The following is a 19,792-nucleotide window of genomic DNA, read 5'->3' as shown; positions in this document are numbered from 1 at the left end:
TGTCTCACATCTTTAAAATCACTAGTCCTGTATATTCCTCACATTCCTGCAAACTATGGGTTGTTGAAATATTGCCGTCTTGCCTGTGCTCATCTTTTCCCCATATTTTGTCATCCCTTTAAAAGCTATTCATAAATGTCAGAGATTCTAATACACAACATGCAAAGTCATGTGTCTTGTCACAAGCATGAAAAACATACAGTAATTTACAGATCTGTTGTTTCCATGGTGATTAATGATCAGAAGTGCTTAATTAATTGACTTTGAACACATTGACTCTCCCAATGTTGTAAATGCAGTGTATGCTGGTGTGTAGCCTCGCACAGCATGTTTTATGCAGCAAAGTGCTTCACTTCTGGCTGTTGTATTATCGTAATTGGTTTTATGTTTTCAACCCCCTTTACCCCCCCAAAACATGCCTTTGAATGTGTAATTTCAACATTTCTACCATCAACAAGAAATACAGAATCCGCAAACGGACCTTTTTCAGTTTGAGTGTTCTTGAGTGTTCTCCGCTCCAGTCCTTGAGTCATAAGTGGAAATCAGTTTACCCCATATGCTGACTTCTATCTGTATTAGCTATCCCTTTAAGTTCCTTTTCTATTATCTATGGGCAGTCACTATCCATTTCTCTCGGACTCCCCGGCCTACTCGATGTGCTCAGTTTTTGTGTGTGTGTGTGTGGTGGTGGGGGGGTCTGCTGTCGACGATATCTGATCCATTTTGCAAACCTGCACAGATGGCCCCTGATAATGCTGTGCCGGCGTCAACTGCTTTATGACAAGGGATGTCTCCACACAATTAACTGGGATTATGCGAGAAAGAAAATATCCTGAAATATAAAGTGGTGGAACATTATTAAAACCAAAAGAGACATTCCCTTTGGGGATGGCTGTATCCCTTGGGAGGTTAAATGGAGGAGAGTACTTGATAAAAGAATGAAGGTTCATGTTCACTTCCGATGTGAATTCTCTACTCAACCCAATTAGATACAAGAATCTGATAGGGATTTATTATAATATTCCCAGTAATTAAAATAAGACACTTTATATTGGCTCTGGGCCTAAATGTTCTAGGAAATGATGCAATCAATGAGCTGCCCATCCCTGGGATGGACATAATACCCACCGTTTGTAGACACTGGTGTGTGCATCATGTCAGTGTTGGACATCTGCACATTCTGCATTACCCGATCACTTGCACCCGACCACTATTAATGCCTTCTCTAGCCATTTAGGTCTTAAAACCATTACTCTGAAAAGTTTTAGTGATCAACAGTGGTCTAAACAGTGGTTCTTCATTAAAAATACTTTAAAGTACTTAAGTAGGTTTTTGGGGCATCTGTATGTTTACTTCACTACATTCCTAAAGAAAATGTACATTTTCCCTGACACCCAGAAGAAGTACTCTATACATTTTAAATGCATAGCAGAACAGGAAAATGGTCCAATTCACACACTTATCTAGAGAACATCCCTGGTCCTCCCTACAGCCTCTGATCTGGCGGACTCACTAAACACACGTGCTCCGTTTGTAAATGTCTGAGTGTTGTTGTGTGTGCCTGGCTATCCGCAAATTTAGAAAAACACTTTCTGGTTTGCTTAATATAAGGGATTTTCAATTATTTTCTACTTTTGATATTTAAGTACATTTTAGCAATTACATTTATTTTTGATACTTAGGTGTATTTAAAACCAAATACCTTTTAGACTTTTTTACTCAAGTAGTATTTTGCTGGTTGACTTTTACTTGAGTCATGTTAATTAAGGTATCTTTACTCAAGTATGACTATTGGGTACTTTTTCCACCACTGGTTGATCACCAGGATGGTCTGAGACCAGCCACCTGGACAGCTGATGTGTGTTTGCACAACCAAAGAATGTCTACGCAAACTGTCAGAAAACGTCTCATGGAAGCTCACCTGCGTGCTTGTCGTCCTCACCAGGGTCTGGATATGACTGCAGTTAGTCTTTGTAACCAGTGAAAATGTCTCCCTCCCCATTCTCAGCAAACAGATCCTTAATACATTACTACAGATCACACTGTAGTTAAATCACTAAAAAGAAAGGGGGAAAAGGTCCCACTTTTCCTATATCTTGAGTGGATTTAGTTGATTTTGCCATTGACCCGTTTCAATTGTTGTACTGTGATGTCAAAGTGTTACTCACCCATTGTGATTGGAGGCAAAGCTTTGGAAGCCGTACATACAGTGGGGCAAAACATTATTTAGTCAGCCACCATTTGTACATGTTCTCCCGCTTAAAAAGATGAGAGGGGCCTGTAATTTTCATCATAGTGTACACTTCAACTATGACAAACAAAATGAGGAAAAGAAATCCAGAAAATCACATTGTAGGATTTTTAATGAATTTATTTGCAAATTATGGTGGAAATAAGTATTTGGTCACCTACAAACAAGCAAGATTTCTGGCTCTCACAGACCTGTAACTTCTTCTTTGAGGCTCCTCTGTCCTCTACTCGTTACCTGTATTAATGGCACCTGTTTGAACTTGTTATCAGTATAAAATACATCTGTCCACAACCTCAAACAGTCACACTCCAAACTCCACTATGGCCAAGACCAAAGAGCTGTCAAAGGACACCAGAAACACAATTGTAGACCTGCACCAGGCTGGGAAGACTGAATCTGCAGCTGAATAGATAAGCAGCTTGGTTTGAAGAAGTCAACTGTGGGAGCAAGTATTAGGAAATGGAAGACATACAAGACCACTGATAATCTCCCTCGATCTGGGGCTCCACACAAGATCTCACCCCGTGGGGTCAAAATGATCATGGTGAGCAAAAATCCCAGAACCACACGGGGGGACCTAGTGAATGACCTGCAAAGAGCTGGGACCAAAGTAACAAAGCCTACCATCAGTAACACAATATGCCGCCAGGGACTCAAATTCTGCAGTGCCAGACGTGTCCCCCTGCTTAAGCCAGTACATGTCCAGACCTGTCTGAAGTTTGCTAGAGAGCATTTGGATGATCCAGAAGAAGATTTGGAGAATGTCATATGGTCAGATGAAACCAAAATAGAACTTGTTGGTAAAAACTCAACTCTTCATGTTTGGAGGACAAAGAATGCTGAGTTGCATCCAAAGAACACCATACCTACTGTGAAGCATGGGGTTGGAAACATCATGCACGACGACTGATCCGTGTAAAGGAAAGAATGAATGGGGCCATGTATCGTGAGATTTTGAGTGGAAACGTGGCTGGGTCTTTCATCATGACAATGATCCCAAACGCACCGCCCGGGCAACGAAGGAGTGGCTTCGTAAGAAGCATTTCAAGGTCCTGGAGTGGCCTAGCCAGTCTCCAGATCTCAACCCCATAGAAAATCTTTGGAGGGAGTTGAAAGTCTGTGTTGCCCAGCAACAGCCCCAAAACATCACTTCTCTAGAGGAGATCTGCATGGAGGAATGGGCCAAAATACCACCAACAGTGTGTGAAAACCTAGTGAAGACTTACAGAAAACGTTTGACCTCTGTCATTGCCAACAAAGGGTATATAACAAAGTATTGAGATAAACTTTTGTTATTGACCAAATACTTATTTTCCACCATAATTTGCAAATAAATAAATAAAAAATCCTACAATGTGATTTTCTGGATTTTTTTTCTCATTTTGTCTGTCATAGTTGAAGTGTACTTATGATGAAAATTACAGGCTTCTCATCTTTTTAAGTGGGAGAACTTGCACAATTGTTGGCTGACTAAATACTTTTTTGCCCCACTGTATGTCTCAGATGTTAGTGGCGCTTGGACCGATCAATTTGAATCGTGGTGCGCTCCTCAACTTCTTTTGTTGACGATTTCCAAAGGCTTTTACTGATCAAAAATATAAACGCAACATGTAAAGTGTTGGTTGCATTCTTCATGAGCTGAAACAAAAGATCCCAGAAATGTTCTATACACACAAAAAGCTTATTTCTCTCAAATGTTGTGCAGAAATGTGTTTACATCCCTGTTAGTGAGCATTTCTCCTTCGCCAAGGTAATCCATCCACCTGACGGGTGTGTGTTACGGCCGTTGCTGGAAGAAGAGGACCATGATGCAGCGTGGTGAGCGTACATATTCCTTTTATTTAGGATGACGCCGACCAAAACAATACAAAACAACCGTGACGCTTCAGGGCTATGTGCCACAAACAAAGTTAACTTCCCACACTGAAAGGAGGTAAAAGGGCTACCTAAGTATGGTTCCCAATCAGAGACAACGATAGACAGCTGTCCCTGATTGAGAACCATACCCGGCCAAAACATAGAAATACAAAATCATAGAAAACAAAAACATAGAATGCCCACCCCAAATCACACCCTGACCAAACCAAATAGAGACATAAAAAGGCTCTCTAAGGTCAGGGCGTGACAGTGTGGCATATCAAGAAGCTGATTAAACAGCATGATCATTACACAGGTGCACCTTGTGCTGGGGACAAAAGCCCATTAAAATGTGCAGTTTGTTACACAACACAATGCCACAGATGTCTCAAGTTTTGAGGGAGCAAGCAGTTTGGCATGCTGACTGCAGGAATGTCCACCAGAGCTGTTGCCAGATAATTTAATATTAATTTCTCTACCATAAGCTGTCTCACGCAACATTTTAGAGAATATGGCAGTACGTCCATCAGACCTCACTTCCGCAGACCACATGTATCCACGCCACCCCAGGACAACCACATCCAGCTTCTTCACCTGCAGGATCGTCTGAGACCAGCCACCTGGACAGCTGATGAAACTATATGTTTGCACAACCAAAGAATGTCTGCGCAAACTGTCAGAAACCGTCTCAGGGAAGCTCATCTGCATGCTCGTCGTCCTCACCAGGGCCTGGATCTAACTGCAGTTCGTCTTCGTAACCAACTTCAGTGGGCAAATACTCAACTTCGATGGCCACTGGCACACTGGAGAAGTATGCTCTTCCTCGATTAATCCCAGTTTCAACTATACCGGGCAGATTGCATCGTGTGGGTGACCGGTTTGCTGTTAACGTTGTGAACAGAGTGCTCCATGGTGGGGTTATGGTATGGGAAGACATAACCTACGGACAATGAACACAATTGCATTTTATCGATGGCAATTTGACCAGCTCCTGAGACCCATTGTCGTGCCATTCATCCGCCGCCATCACCTCATGTTTCAGCATGATAATGCACAGTTCCATTTCACAAGGATCAGTACACAATTCCTAGAAGCTGAAAATGTCCCAGTTCTTCCATGACGTGCATAGTCACCAGACATGTCAACCACTGAACATGTTTGGTATGCTCTGAATCAATGTGTACGACAGCGTGTTCCAGTTCCCGCCATTGTCCAGCAACTTTGCACAGCCATTGAAGAAGAGTGGGACAACATTCCACTGGACACAATCAACAGCCTGATCAGCTCTATGCGAAGGAGATGTCGCGCTGCATGAGCCAAGTGATGGTCACACCAGATACTGACTGGACCTCTGATCCCACTCCCCTACTTTCTTTTTAAAGGCGCATATCTGTATTCCCAGTCATGTGAAATCCATAGATTAGAGCCTAATGAATTTATTTCAGTTGACACTTTTCTTTATATTAACTGTATCTCAGTAAAATCTTTGAAATTGTTGCACGTTGCGTTTATATTTTTGTTCAGTGTGCAGGAAATAGCAATTCGGCTTTGACGTTTTTGGAGACTAGACCGCATTGACAGTTTGTCATTAGGACAAGCCATGAGCATTGACTGCCTGTCTTTGCTACGGACTCCTGACTTGAACCGAGGACACTTAGATTGAACACTGATGACACACATTCTACCTTTCCTGTTTCTTCACCATTTTCATGATCCCATCAAGAGATAACTGTCTGAATTGATTTCCTCTCAGCAACCACGACTTGCTTACAATATCTTGTGTTTGTGCAGACGGTTGCGGGTGCAAGCATGCTGTTCAAACAGTTGGAGACTGACAGAAGTGTGGGTTCATAAGAATTCAACTGTTCTACCTTTCAAGTTACCTAAACTTGAAATACACTCAGCAAAAAAAGAAACGTCCTCTCACTGACAACTGCATTTATTTTCTGCAAACTAAACACGTATAAATATTTGTATGAACATAACAAGATTCAACAAATGAGACAAGAACTGAACAAGTTCCACAGACATGTGACTAACAGAAATGGAATAATGTGTCCCTGAACAAAGAGGGGGTCAAAAGTAAAAGTAACAGTCAGTATCTGGTGTGGCCACCAGCTGCATTAAGTACTGCACTGCAACTCCTACTCATGGACTGCACCAGATTTGCCAGTTCTTGCTGTGAGATGTTACCCCACTCTTCCACCAAGGCACCTGCAAGTTCCCAGACATTTCTGGGGGGAATGGAGCTAGCCCTCACCCTCCAATCCAACAGGTCCCAGACGTGCTCAATAGGATTGAGATCCGGGCTCTTCGCTGGCCGTGGCAGAACACTAGCATTCCTGTCTTGCAGGAAATCATGCACATAATGAGCAGTATGGCTGGTGGCATTGTCATGCTGGAGGGTCATGTCAGGATGAGCCTGCAGGAAGGGTACCACATGAGGGAGGAGAATGTCTTCTCTGTAACGCACAGCGTTGAGATTGCCTGCAATGACAACAAGCTCAGTCCGATGATGCTGTGACACACCGCCCCAGACCATGACGGACATTCCACCTCCAAATCAATCCCGCTCCAGAGTACAGGCCTCGGTGTAATGCTCATTCCTTCAACGATAAACGTGAATCCGACCATCACCCCTGGTGAGACAAAACCGCAACTCATCAGTGAAGAGCACCTTTTGCCAGTCCTGTCTGAGACTGTGGGTTTGTGCCCATAGGCAACGTTGTTGCCGGTGATGTCTGGTGAGGACCTGCCTTACAACAGGCCTACAAACCATCAGTCCAGCCTCTCTCAGCCTATTGCGGACAGTCTGAGCACTGATGGAGGGATTGCATTTCCTTGTGCAACTTGGGCAGTTGTTGCCATCCTGTACCTGTCCCGCAGGTGTGATGTTCGGATGTCCCAATCCTGTGCAGGTGTTGTTTCACGTGGTCTGCCACTGCGAGGACGATCAGCTGGCCGTCCAGTCTCCATGTAGGCCTCTCACAGTACGGACATTGCAATTTATTGCCCTGGCCACATCTGCAGTCCTCATGCCTCCTTGCAGCATAACCTAAGGCACGTTCACGCAGATGAGCAGGGACCCTGGCCATCTTTCTTTTGGTGTTTTTCAGAGTCAGTAGAAAGGCCTCTTTAGTGTCCTAAGTTTTCATGACTGTGACCTTAATTGCCTACCGTCTGTAAGCTGTTAGTGTCTTAACGACCGTTCCACAGGTGCATGTTCATTAATTGTTTATGGTTCCTTGAACATGCATGGGAAACAATGAAGATCTGTGAAGTTATTTGGATTTTTACAAATTTTTACGAATTATCTTTGAAAGACAGGGTCCTGAAAAAGGGACGTTTATTTTTTTGCTGAGTTCATAAAGATTAGCTGGCTATTCACTGGCACGTGGGCTTGTGCTTGAGAGATTGTTTATGAGACCTGTATTAATGTTCTATAATGCCTGCTAGATGAAGTTAGTCATTATTAGTGATTGTGCATTATGCATGGTTCTGGTTAAATTTGTAATGGAAAAAGCATTTTCATAGACAGTCATGAAAGCCAAATCAGTGATTATAGCAAAAAAAAGCCAATTAGTGGCTCTTATGGTTGTAGAAGGGTTAAATTTAGCCTAGGTATAATTTCACAAGCCCTGAATTTATTATATTATTCCTGACTGTTTAAAATGCAGTGTATATGACCTGTAACTCTACAACAAAGCTTATTTGGAGGAAAAAAATTAAAATGTAAATCCATATGTTTGAAAAAAAATCTACATGGCCATATCACCAAGCACCATGTCCACTTCCTTTTTATGCGCCCCATGTCTTTCCCTACTGTTTTTCAGCCACCTCATATTCTTCAGCCAACTTTAATCAATGGTTGTTTTCTGTGGTACCTTGCCACTGAAGGATGGTAACCTAGCCTATACTGTAAATCAGAGTACTAGTCCTTCAAAAAGGCTTCTTGCCCTCTGTCTTCCATGCAGCACGTCCATAGTAAGGCGTTTAGACCATGTTAGCTTCCAGGCTAAGACGGATGGAACAGGGAATCAATGTTATCAGCAGCAGCACACTGTCCTGAGGTCAAACCCATGGCTTTTGTGTGACTGTCCACCTGCAGACAATGCCTGTCCAGCTGGCTGCAATTGGTTGTTCCAACTGATTGGACCCATTGATCTCCTGTATCTGTCAATAGAGCCATGAGTATTCAAAACCAATAGCAACTCATTGTGTAAATGGATCAATCAATATCATGTGAGTGAGGGGTTAAGGCCATCTGTGTCTCCTGAAGTCAGGCGATTTCAGATTATTGTGTGTGATGGTGTGGAGCAAGCCGTTTGACAGCAAAAATAGCCACAGGGCACACTGGCAACTTGAGTGTTGTGAAAATAAATCACTGTCACCTGTTCGAGATGAACAATTCTCACAAGGAGTCCTGGGGCTTGAAGTGAATCAAAATTAAGGAGGCCTATGTAGCCCCTTGGAGTGAGCGATAAGCCTAGTCTCAGACCTAAGGGGTCTTATGCTTTTGATGTAAGCACGTGGCATCTGTAGATGTGTACTTGTGTGACATTCTCCTTTGTGTGTGTCTGCAAGATCCAAAGAGGCTACTAAAAGCCTATTTATTCTTGATCGGAAAATGTGGTCCGAGGCTTTGTATGTAGGGTGTGACGCAAATGTTGTAGCAATGCGGAGGACTCCGTATCGCTCCGCATTGACATGATTGGTTGACTGTAGGTGGGGGCGGGAGGTCCTGTATAAACACTAACTCACTGCGTTGACAACAGCTCTGCGATCCGCAAAAAAATATGTTTGATCTGACTTTTGCGGAGGCGGCATTGAAGTAAATGCGGATTGACCATGGATTGGATTGACCATGCATAGCCTTTAAGAAATATGTCTGCATTGTAAGAGTCCCTCCACCATTCATTGCATATGCAGCTCCTCTCTTCTAATAAACAAGGAATCAGGTTACTTTTTCAACGACAGCAAATATAATTACTATCTCCCCTGTGGTGTATTATATTAGCATTTTTGATTTGTCATTCTGGAATCATCAGAGTTATGGGTTTTGGGATGAAAAGGCATAAAACACATCAGTTACTCTAAACTTTAAAGTTCTGATGCAAATTAATTTGCCCATTTGACAAAGACCATCCCACTGGGTACAGTGCTTATTCATCGATTGCTGGCTATTCATGATGCAAATTCATGATTTCATTCCCCGTGCAAACGCAACTCTAGCTTCCAAACAGAAACACACTGTCGATGTAGAGGACTGTCTTTTACCTCTTCCTTGCAGGGCTCGGTCAGTCCAGACACCTGGTGATAAGACCCCAGCCCCCCCATGCGAATATGACAGGACGAGGCAGGCTGGAGGGCAGCGAAAGACAGCCATGAGAGAGAAAATATGTAATCTGTCCCCAAAATCAATATCTTCGCCTGCAGAGACAGAGGAACAAAGGCCTCAGGTTTTTCAGTGGCACATGTGCTCCATGATAAGGAATCAGTCTCGGAATGGAGAGGCACTATCCATCGATGAAGCCGAGTGACATTTTCAGACACTGGCTACTATAGATGTACTGGAAGACAGATGTTGCTGGAATATGGGGACTTGATTGTATTCCAACAAAAAAAAGTTTCACCAGGTTCCCACAAACAAACTGTTATGTCAGTTGACCCATGTCCTCCATTGGAATAAAAATTAAAGGATCTATCAGATCATAGGTTAATCTGTAACATTGATGGAAGGAGAACACTCACTCTCTCTCTTTCTCTCCCTCTTCCTATCTTTCTCGTGCTCGCTTACCCTCTATTAGGGTCTGAAACAGTCTGTCTCTCCCAAGTGTTTATCATTTTGACACCATTGGGCGACTAGAGATGCGTGTTGGTGACTGAATGACTTACTGCTCTACTGTACTGTAGGATAGAAATTGCAGCACTGCTTCTAGCTCTTAACCAACTTTGCAGTATTTTTTGTTGTTGTTGTCATTTCTTACATTATTAGCCCAGAACGTTTTTTGTGTTATTACATATAGCCGGAAAAACTTTTGGATATCACAGCGGCAGGAACTCACCCAGCATTCCGATCAGAAATATGATTTTCCCCAATTGGATCCTTTGTTTGCAATTGAACTTATCCCGGAGGCTGCTCCAAGACGCCGCCGGCGGAGAAAAGGTATTCGGAGTGGACTTCTAGTCCGACTGAGGTGTGCACACCATCCACCACTTCCGATTATATTACTCGCTAATGTTCAGTCCCTGGACAATAAGGTAGACAAGCTCAGGGTGAGGATCTCCTTCCAGAGAGACATCAGAGACCGTAACATACTGTTTAAAGCAATCATGGCTCTCTCCGGATATACTGTCCCCACCCATACAGCCAGCTGGGTTCTCAGTACATCACGCAGACAGGAATACAGAACTCTCCAGGAAGAAGAAAGGCGTAGGTGTATGTTTCATTAACTGTTCATGGTGTGATTGTGATAAGGTAAAAGAACTTAAGTGGTTTTGTTCACCTGACCTAGAATACCTCACAATCAAATGCAAGACCGTATTACCTCCCAAAATATTTTTCTTTGGTTATAGTCACAGCCATGTATATTCCCCCTTAAGCCGATACCACAACGGCCCTCAAGGAACTACATGTAACGAACCTCCTCTTCGTCTGAGGAAGAGTAGTCAAGATCGGATTGTGAACCATACCAGGCCAAATAAAACGTAGAATGCCCACCCCAACTCACGCCCTGACCAAACCAAAATAGAGACATAAAAAAGGAACTAAGGTCAGGACGTGACAGTACCCCCCCACAAAGGTGCGGACTCCGGCCGCAAAACCTGAACCTATAGGGGAGGGTCTGGGTGGGCATTTCAACGCGGTGGAGGCTCTGATGCGGGACGTAGACCCCACTCCACCTTAGTCTTGGCCCACTTATGTGGCGCCTCTGGAGTGGCGACCCTCGCCCCGGACTGGGGACCCTTACAGCGGGCCCCGAATAGGCGGGAGACTCTGGCGGCGCCGGTGTGAAGGGCGACTCTGGCGGCTCCGGACTGACGGGCGGTTCTGGCAGCTCCGGACTGACGGACGGCTCTGGCAGCTCCGGACTGACGGGCGGCTCTGGCGGCTCCGGACAGACGGGCGGCTCTGGCAGCTCCGGACAGACGGGCGGCTCTGGCAGCTCCGGACAGAAGGGAGACTTCTAGCATGCAACAAGTTGACAACTAGAATGCCAAAGGTCTGCAAGGCTGTAATTGCTGCAAATGGAGGATTCTTTGACGAAAGCAAAGTTTGAAGGACACAATTATTATTTCAATTAAAAATCATTATTGAAACCTTGTCAACGTCTTTACAATATTCCTATTCATTTTGCAACTCAATATTTTTTTCATGGAAAACAGGGACATTTCTAAGTGACCCCAAACTTTTAAACGGTAGTGTATACAGTACACATTTCTATCTTAATGACTGTTTGTCCTGGAGGTCTTCCACCTTTTGGCTTTGGTAGAGCCCTCAAGTGGCCTGAGGTAAAGACGTTAAATGTTATGCCACTGAAAATTATCATCGTTTTGGAGGTTGTTTGGAAAACTAAAATCCTGGTCTAACCCTGTCAAATTATTAAATAGGATGTGCATAATTTTGTAGGTTTATTGCAGTCGAGGTGTAGTATTGCCTTCGTTCTGTTGTCATTTACACTGTTGGCTTGACATTTTGACATCAATAAAAACACTTTCCCATCTCCAGTGAGAACCCAGCTGAGTTTGACTTTTGATAACAAGCTATTTCTCTGTGCAGTGTACTGTATCTTACACCTGTATCACGATTACTCTTGATAGAGTATGTCCTTAGTGCCTCTCCTGCAATAACACAAATCTGACATTTGAGATCCCTTACTCCCAGGGGCCTTTTAGAGTAATATTGTCACTGAGGACATCTTAGCACTGTGAATGAAACACACATACCATTTTCATTAAATACAGTAGCCTATGTTTGGTGGATTAAAAAAAATGGCACTATGTGAAATTATTCATGCGAGAAGATGAAAATAGTTCTCATTTGTTCTTGAATTTGCATTCCGTATAAGAGCTGAGTAAATTTGAACAAAGTGTTAATGCAAACGGATATAGATTTGTCTTCATAGGGGACTTGAACTGTTATTTGAAAGGAGGGTTAAGTGGGTAGATGGAGAACAGCTCAGAAGAGTTCATAAACCATAATAAAGTTGTTGGTATTGTGAACAGTTCTATAGCAGCCCTGTAGGTGGGGGTATGATCTCTGGCTTCTTTTTTGGAGCGAGTACACACACACACACACAGCGCTAGAGGGTAGTTAGGATATGAAAAGCTACATTGCTTTTCCCCTCTACCTCCCTCCCACTTCAATAGATTTCTGTTGAATCAAATGGATCCTAAATGTAATCAGTCACATTTAATGAGATAGAGTAATCTATTTGCTTTTTGCTCTTGTTGGAAAAGGTTCCTGTTTCAAATGAAGTGACCTTCCCAATCTACAGTTCAGTTAGACAGAGGCTTAAACAACCATTACTATATGTTACAATCAGTCACTGAAATGAAAGCTGCTATTAGTAGATTGAAGTTTCCACTTTCCTAATTGACTGTTGGCTATAACTGAGCGTATGTTAATCTATGGCGCTGTTGTCCCTGTAGCTGTCCGTTGCCCCTTCAAATGGACTGTTTCTCATTATTATTATCTCATTATTATCACATGCTCCATTGGGGAAATATGCATTTATGTAAATTAACAACTGTCCCAGTATCCAATAGTTGTACTCTTGCCAAGTTTAGACCAGTATTCACAGAGTTTAGCCTACTCCTCTTCATGTAATACTATTAGAGAACTGTACTGTATGTTCATATGTCCCACGAGCCTAGTGTCTGTTGTAGATTGACCTGATTGTTGATTGTCCTAATTGGGGTAATTAATATGTACAGTACCAGTCAAAAGTTCGGACACAAGGGTTTTTTCTTTCTTTTGACTATTTTCTACATTGCAGATAATAGTGTAATAGTGATGTGAAACTATGAAATAAGACTTATGTAGTAACCAAAAAAGTGTTGAACAAATCAAAATATATTTTAGATTGTTGAAAGTAGCCACCCTTTGCCTTGATGACAGCTTTGCACACTCCCTCTCTACCTTCCCCTCTCTACTTCTCTCTCTCACTCTATACTTCTCTCTTGCTCTCACCCTCTCTCTCTTTACTGCCCCCTCTCTACCTTACTTTGACATTTTAGCAGAAAAACAGCCCCAAAGCATGATGTTTCCACCCCCATGCTTCACAGTAGGTATGGTGTTCTTTGGATGCAACTCAGCATTCTTTGTCCTCCAAACACAACGAGTTGAGTTTTTACCAAAAAGTAATATTTTGGTTTCATCTGACCATATGACATTCTCCCAATCTTCTTCTGGATCATCCAAATGCTCTCTAGCAAACTTCAGACGGGCCTGGACATGTACTGGCTTAAGCAGGGGGACACTGTAGGATTTGAGTCCCTGGCGGTGTAGTGTGTTACTGATGGTAGGCTTTGTTACTTTGGTCCCAGCTGTCTGCAGGTCATTCACTAGGTCCCCCCGTGTGGTTCTGGGATTTTTGCTCACCGTTCTTGTGATCATTTTAACCCCACGGGGTGAGATCTTGCGTGGAGCCCCAGATCGAGGGAGATTATCAGTGGTCTTGTATGTCTTCCATTTCCTAATAATTGCTCCCACAGTTGATTTCTTCAAACCAAGCTGCTTACATATTGCAGATTCAGTCTTCCCAGCCAGACAGCTCTTTGGTCTTGGCCATAGTGGAGTTTGGAGTGTGACAATTTGAGGTTGTGGACAGGTGTCTTTTATACTGATAACATGTTCAAACAGGTGCCATTAATACAGGTAACGAGTGGAGGACAGAGGAGCCTCTTAAAGAAGAAGTTACAGGTCTGTGAGAGCCAGAAATCTTGCTTGTTTGTAGGTGACCAAATACTTATTTTCCACCATAATTTGCAAATAAATTCATAAAAAATCCTACAATGTGATTTTCTGGATTTGTTTTATCTCCTTTTGTCTGTCAAAGCAGGCCCAAACCATGATGCTGCCACCACCATGTTTGACAGTGGGGATGTTGTGTTCAGGGTGATGAGCTGTGTTGCTTTTACGCCAAACATAACGTTTTGCATTGTTGCCAAAAAGTTCAATTTTGGTTTCATCTGACCAGAGCACCTTCTTCCACATGTTTGGTGTGTCTCCCAGGTGGCTTGTGGCAAACTTTAAATGACACTTTTTATGGATATCTTTAAGAAATGGCTTTCTTCTTGCCACTCTTCCATAAAGGCCAGATTTGTGCAATATACGACTGATTGTTGTCCTATGGAAAGAGTCTCCCACCTCAGCTGTAGATCTCTGCAGTTCATCCAGAGTGATCATGGGCCTCTTGGCTGCATCTCTGATCAGTCTTCTCCTTGTATGAGCTGAAAGTTTAGAGGGACGGCCAGGTCTTGGTAGATTTGCAGTGGTCTGATACTCCTTCCATTTCAATATTATCGCTTGCACAGTGCTCCTTGGGATGTTTAAAGCTTGGGAAATATTTTTGTATCCAAATCCGGCTTTAACTTCTTCACAACAGTATCTCGGACCTGCCTGGTGTGTTCCTTGTTCTTCATGATGCTCTCTGCGCTTTTAACGGACCTCTGAGACTATCACAGTGCAGGTGCATTTATACGGAGACTTGATTACACACAGATGGATTGTATTTATCATCATTAGTCATTTAGGTCAACATTGGATCTTTCAGAGATCCTCACTGAACTTCTGGAGAGAGTTTGTTGCACTAAAAGTAAAGGGGCTGAATAATTTTGCACGCCCAATTTTTCAGTTTTTGAATTGTTAAAAAAGTTTGAAATATCCAATAAATGTCGTTCCACTTCATGATTGTGTCCCACTTGTTGTTGATTCTTCACAAAAAAATACAGTTTTATATCTTTATGTTTGAAGCCTGAAATGTGGCAAAAGGTCGCAAAGTTCAAGGGGGCCGAATACTTTCGCAAGGCACTGTATGTAAACTTCTGACTTCAACTGTATATATATAGATATATATCACACATACACAGTACCAGTCAACAGTTTGGACACACCTAGTAATTCAAGGGTTTTTCTTTATTTTCACTATTTTATACATTATAAAATAATAGTGAAGACATCAAAACTATGAGATAACATATATGGAATCATGTAGTAACCAAGAAAGTGTTATACAAATCAAAATATATTTAGTATTTTAGATTCTTCAAAGTAGCCCCCTTTGCCTTGATGACAGCTTTGCACATTCTTGGCATTCTCTCAACCAGCTTCACCTGGAATGCTTTTCCAACAGTCTTGAAGGAGTTCCCACATATGCTGAGCACTTGTTAGCTGCTTTTCCTTCACTGTGCGGTACAACTCATCCCAAACATTCTCAATTGGGTTAAGGTCGGGTGATTGTGGAGGCCAGGTCATCTGATACAGCACTCCATCACTCTCCTTCTTGGTCAAATAGCCCTTACACAGCCTGGAGTTGTGTTGGGTCATTGTCCTGTTGAAAAACAAATGATAGTCGCACTAAGCGCAAACCAGATGGGAAGGCGTATCACTGCAGAATGCTGTGGTAGCCATGCTGGTTAAGTGTGCCTTGAATTCTAAATAAATCAGTGTCACCAGCAAAGCACCCTCACACACCACCTCTTCCATGCTTCACGTGGGAACCACACATGCGGAGATCATCCGTTCACCTACTCTGCATCTCACAAAGACATTAAAATGGAAAGAAATTCCAAAAATTAACTTAAGGCACACCTGTTAATTGAAATGCATTCCAGTTGACTACCTCATGATGCTGGTTGAGATAATGCTAAGGGTGAGCATAGCTGTCATCAAGGCAAAGGGTGGCTACTTTTAAGAATTTCAAAAATAAAATAGATTTTGATTACAGCCTCGAGTCTTTTCGGGTATGACGCTACAAGCGTGGCACACCTGTATTTACATAGGGTTTTATTTACATAGGTTCTCTGCAGAACCTCTCAAGCTCTGTCAGGTTCGATGGGGAGTGTTGCTGCACAGCTATTTTCAGGTCTCTCCAGAGATGTTTGATCGGGTTCAAGTTCGGGTTCAACTTAAGGGGGCTGAATAATTTTGCACGCCCAATTTTTCAGTTTTTGATTTGTTAAAAAAGTTTGAAATATCCAATAAATGTCGTTCCACTTCATGATTGTGTCCCACTTGTTGTTGATTCTTCACAAAAAAATACAGTTTTATATCTTTATGTTTGAAGCCTGAAATGTGGCAAAAGGTCGCAAAGTTCAAGGGGGCCGAATACTTTCGCAAGGCACTGTACCTTCTCTCTCTCTCTCTCATATACCTTCTCTCTCTCTCCCTCTCTCTCTCATATACCTTCTCTCTCTCTCCCTCTCTCTCATAGACCTTATCTCTCGCTCTCTCTCTCTCTGTCCCTCTCTCTCAAATACCTTCCCTCTCTCGCTCTCTCTCTCTCTGTCCCTCTCTCATATCTCTCTCTCTCTGTCCCTTTCTCTCTATACTTCTCTCGCTCTCTCTCTCTCTCTCTCTCTCTCTCTCTCTCTCTCTGTCCCTCTCTCTCATATACCTTCTCTCTCTCTCATACCTTCTCTCTCTCTCTCTCTCTCTCTCTCTCTCTCTCTCTCTCTCTCTCTCATATACCTTCCCCCTCTCTCTCTCTCTCTCTCTCTCTCTCTCTCTCTCTCTCTCATATACCTCCTCTCTCTATCTCCCTCTCTCATAGACCTTCTCTCTCGCTCTCTCTCTCTGTCCCTCTCTCTCAAATACCTTCCCTCTCTCTCTCTCGCTCTCTCTCTCTGTCCCCCTCTCTCTATACCTCTCTCTCTCTCTCGCTCTCTCTCTCTGTGTCTCTCTCTCTCTCTCTCTCTCTCTCTCTCTCTGTCCCTCTCTCTCATATACCTTCTCTCTCTCTCTCTCTCTCTCTGTCCCTCTCTCTCATATACCCTCCCTCTCTCTCTCTGTCCCTCTCTCTCATATACCTTCTCTCTATCTCTCTCTCTCTCTCATATACCCTCCCTCTCTCTCTCTGTCCCTCTCTCTCATATACCTTCTCTCTCTCTCTCTCTCTCTCTCTCTCTCTGTCCCTCTCTCTCATATACCTTCTCTCTCATACCTTCTCTCTCTCTCTCTCTCTCTCTCTCTCTCTCTCATATACCTTCCCCCTCTCTCTCTCTCTCTCTCTCTCTCTCATATACCCTCCCTCTCTCTCTCTGTCCCTCTCTCTCATATACCTTCTCTCTCTCTCTCTCTCTCTCTCTCTCTCTCTCTCTCTCTCTCTCTCTCTCTGTCCCTCTCTCTCATATACCTTCTCTCTCATACCTTCTCTCTCTCTCTCTCTCTCTCTCTCTCATATACCTCCTCTCTCTATCTCCCTCTCTCTCATAGACCTTCTCTCTCGCTCTCTCTCTCTGTCCCTCTCTCTCAAATACCTTCCCTCTCTCTCTCTCGCTCTCTCTCTCTGTCCCTCTCTCTCTATACCTCTCTCTCTCTCTCTCTCTCTGTCCCTCTCTCTCATATACATTCTCTCTCTCTCTCTCTCTCTGTCCCTCTCTCTCATATACCCTCCCTCTCTCTCTCTGTCCCTCTCTCTCATATACCTTCTCTCTCTCTCTCTCTCATATACCCTTCCTCTCTCTCTCTGTCCCTCTCTCTCATATACCTTCTCTCTCTCTCTCTCTCTCTCTCTCTCTCTGTCCCTCTCTCTCATATACCTTCTCTCTCTCTCATACCTTCTATCTCTCTCTCTCTCTCTCTCTCTCATATACCTTCCCCCTCTCTCTCTCTCTATCTCCCTCTCTCTCATAGACCTTCTCTCTCGCTCTCTCTCTCTGTCCCTCTCTCTCTATACCTCTCTCTCTCTCTCTCTCTCTCTCTCTCTCTCTCTGTCCCTCTCTCTCATATACCTTCTCTCTCTCTCTCTCTCTCTCTGTCCCTCTCTCTCATATACCCTCCCTCTCTCTCTCTGTCCCTCTCTCTCATATACCTTCTCTCTCTCATATACCTTCCCCCTCTCTCTCTCTCTCTCTCTCATATACCTCCTCTCTCTATCTCCCTCTCTCTCATAGACCTTCTCTCTCGCTCTCTCTCTCTGTCCCTCTCTCTCAAATACCTTCCCTCTCTCTCTCTCGCTCTCTCTCTCTGTCCCTCTCTCTCTATACCTCTCTCTCTCTCTCTCTCTCTGTCCCTCTCTCTCATATACATTCTCTCTCTCTCTCTCTCTCTGTCCCTCTCTCTCATATACCCTCCCTCTCTCTCTCTGTCCCTCTCTCTCATATACCTTCTCTCTCTCTCTCTCATATACCCTTCCTCTCTCTCTCTGTCCCTCTCTCTCATATACCTTCTCTCTCTCTCTCTCTCTCTCTCTCTCTCTCTTTCTGTCCATCTCTCTCATATACCTCCCCTCTCTCTCTATCCCTCTCTCTCTCTCTCTCTCTCTCTCTCTCTCTCTGTCCCTCTCTCTCATATACCTTCTCTCTCTCTCTCTCTCTCTCTCTCTCTCTCTCTCTCTCTCTCTCTCTCATATACCTTCTCTCTATTTCTCCCTCATATACCTTCCCTCTCTCTCTCTCTCTCTCTCTCTCTCTCTCTCTCTCTCTCTCTCTCTCTGTCCCCCTATCTCCCTCTCTCTCATATACCTTCCTGCTCTACCTCCCTATTTCTCAAATACCTTCCCTCTCGACCTCCCTCTCTATCTCCCTCTCTCTCATATACCTTCCCCCTCTCTCTTGCTTTCTTTTATACCCTCGCTCGCGCTCTCTTGTACATGTACTCCATTCCTCCCTCTGCCTCCCTTCCTCTCTTTCTCTGCCTCCCTCCCGGACTCCCTCCCTCCTTTGCCTCCCTCCCCTCTCTACATCTGAGCCAGAGTGACTGTCAGAGGGAACATAGCAGTTCATTCACTCCTCATCCGTAGCTCTTAGAGTATTCTCCCTTGACAGAGAGAGATACATACGTAGACAAGAAGAGAGTCGAAGAGAAAGAGGCACTCTTTAAAAGGACTTTAGGAGCCATGTTATTATCTTCATCACTCTTCCTCTACCTTCTTACTTTTTAACGAGATTAACATTTCCTGTATGCCTCTAGCAGACTTTCTGGGACTTTAAGACAGACTCCCTATCCACCCGTTCCGCTTCCAACCCACCCAGTCTGGATTTGGGGAGTGAGCGGGCGGTAGGCGGGTGCCTCGGGGCGCCCAGCCCGTGTGTGTGGGCACGACGGAGGTGGAGTGGGCGCGGGGGAACTGGAGCGCCGAGGGCGCGGCCGGGGCTCCAGAGGGCGAGGAGGCCGGGTCGGGGTCCGAAGTCGGGGCTGCAGGGTCTGGGCATGGTGGCGGCGGCGCCATGCTGAACATGGTGTGGGAGACTGAGGGGCTGCAGACGGTGGGCATCGTGGTGCTGGTGTGTGCCTCGCTCAAACTGCTGCACCTGCTGGGGCTCATCAACTTCTCCGAGGGTAAGAGAGTGAGGGTCTTTGAATTGTAGTATAAGTGAGAGATATTTGTCCATTGGTGGCTCTCCTTACTTGATTATAATGTGTTATTTTGGTATGTAATATGTTTTGTATTATATTGCTCCTTTCTTGCCAATGAAGCTTGTTTCATTTTGTTGAGTGTCTGAGAGCAGTTTGGGAAA

The 19,792-nt window shown here is 43.9% G+C and overlaps 1 protein-coding gene across 4 annotated transcripts in view; it reads left to right on the top strand.

Moving 5' to 3' along the window:
• The window catches only part of LOC139417170 (Kv channel-interacting protein 4-like), a 186,927-nt gene that overhangs the window by 118,951 nt on the left and 48,184 nt on the right, over positions 1-19,792 (top strand). Inside the window, exon 1 of one of the 4 annotated variants that reach the window (XM_071166409.1) lies at positions 19,502-19,613. The exons of the other annotated variants lie outside the window; for them this stretch is intronic. Within the exon in view, the coding sequence (XP_071022510.1) occupies positions 19,502-19,613 (112 nt within the window). Of the gene's footprint in view, positions 1-19,501; positions 19,614-19,792 lie in introns of those variants that run through there. 4 annotated transcript variants of the gene reach the window in all.

This window comes from Oncorhynchus clarkii, chromosome 9 (assembly GCF_045791955.1).
Source record: "Oncorhynchus clarkii lewisi isolate Uvic-CL-2024 chromosome 9, UVic_Ocla_1.0, whole genome shotgun sequence".
Taxonomy (NCBI): domain Eukaryota; kingdom Metazoa; phylum Chordata; class Actinopteri; order Salmoniformes; family Salmonidae; genus Oncorhynchus; species Oncorhynchus clarkii.
Note: the sequence above shows the minus strand (reverse complement) of the source record. Positions and strands in the feature narration are given on the sequence as shown.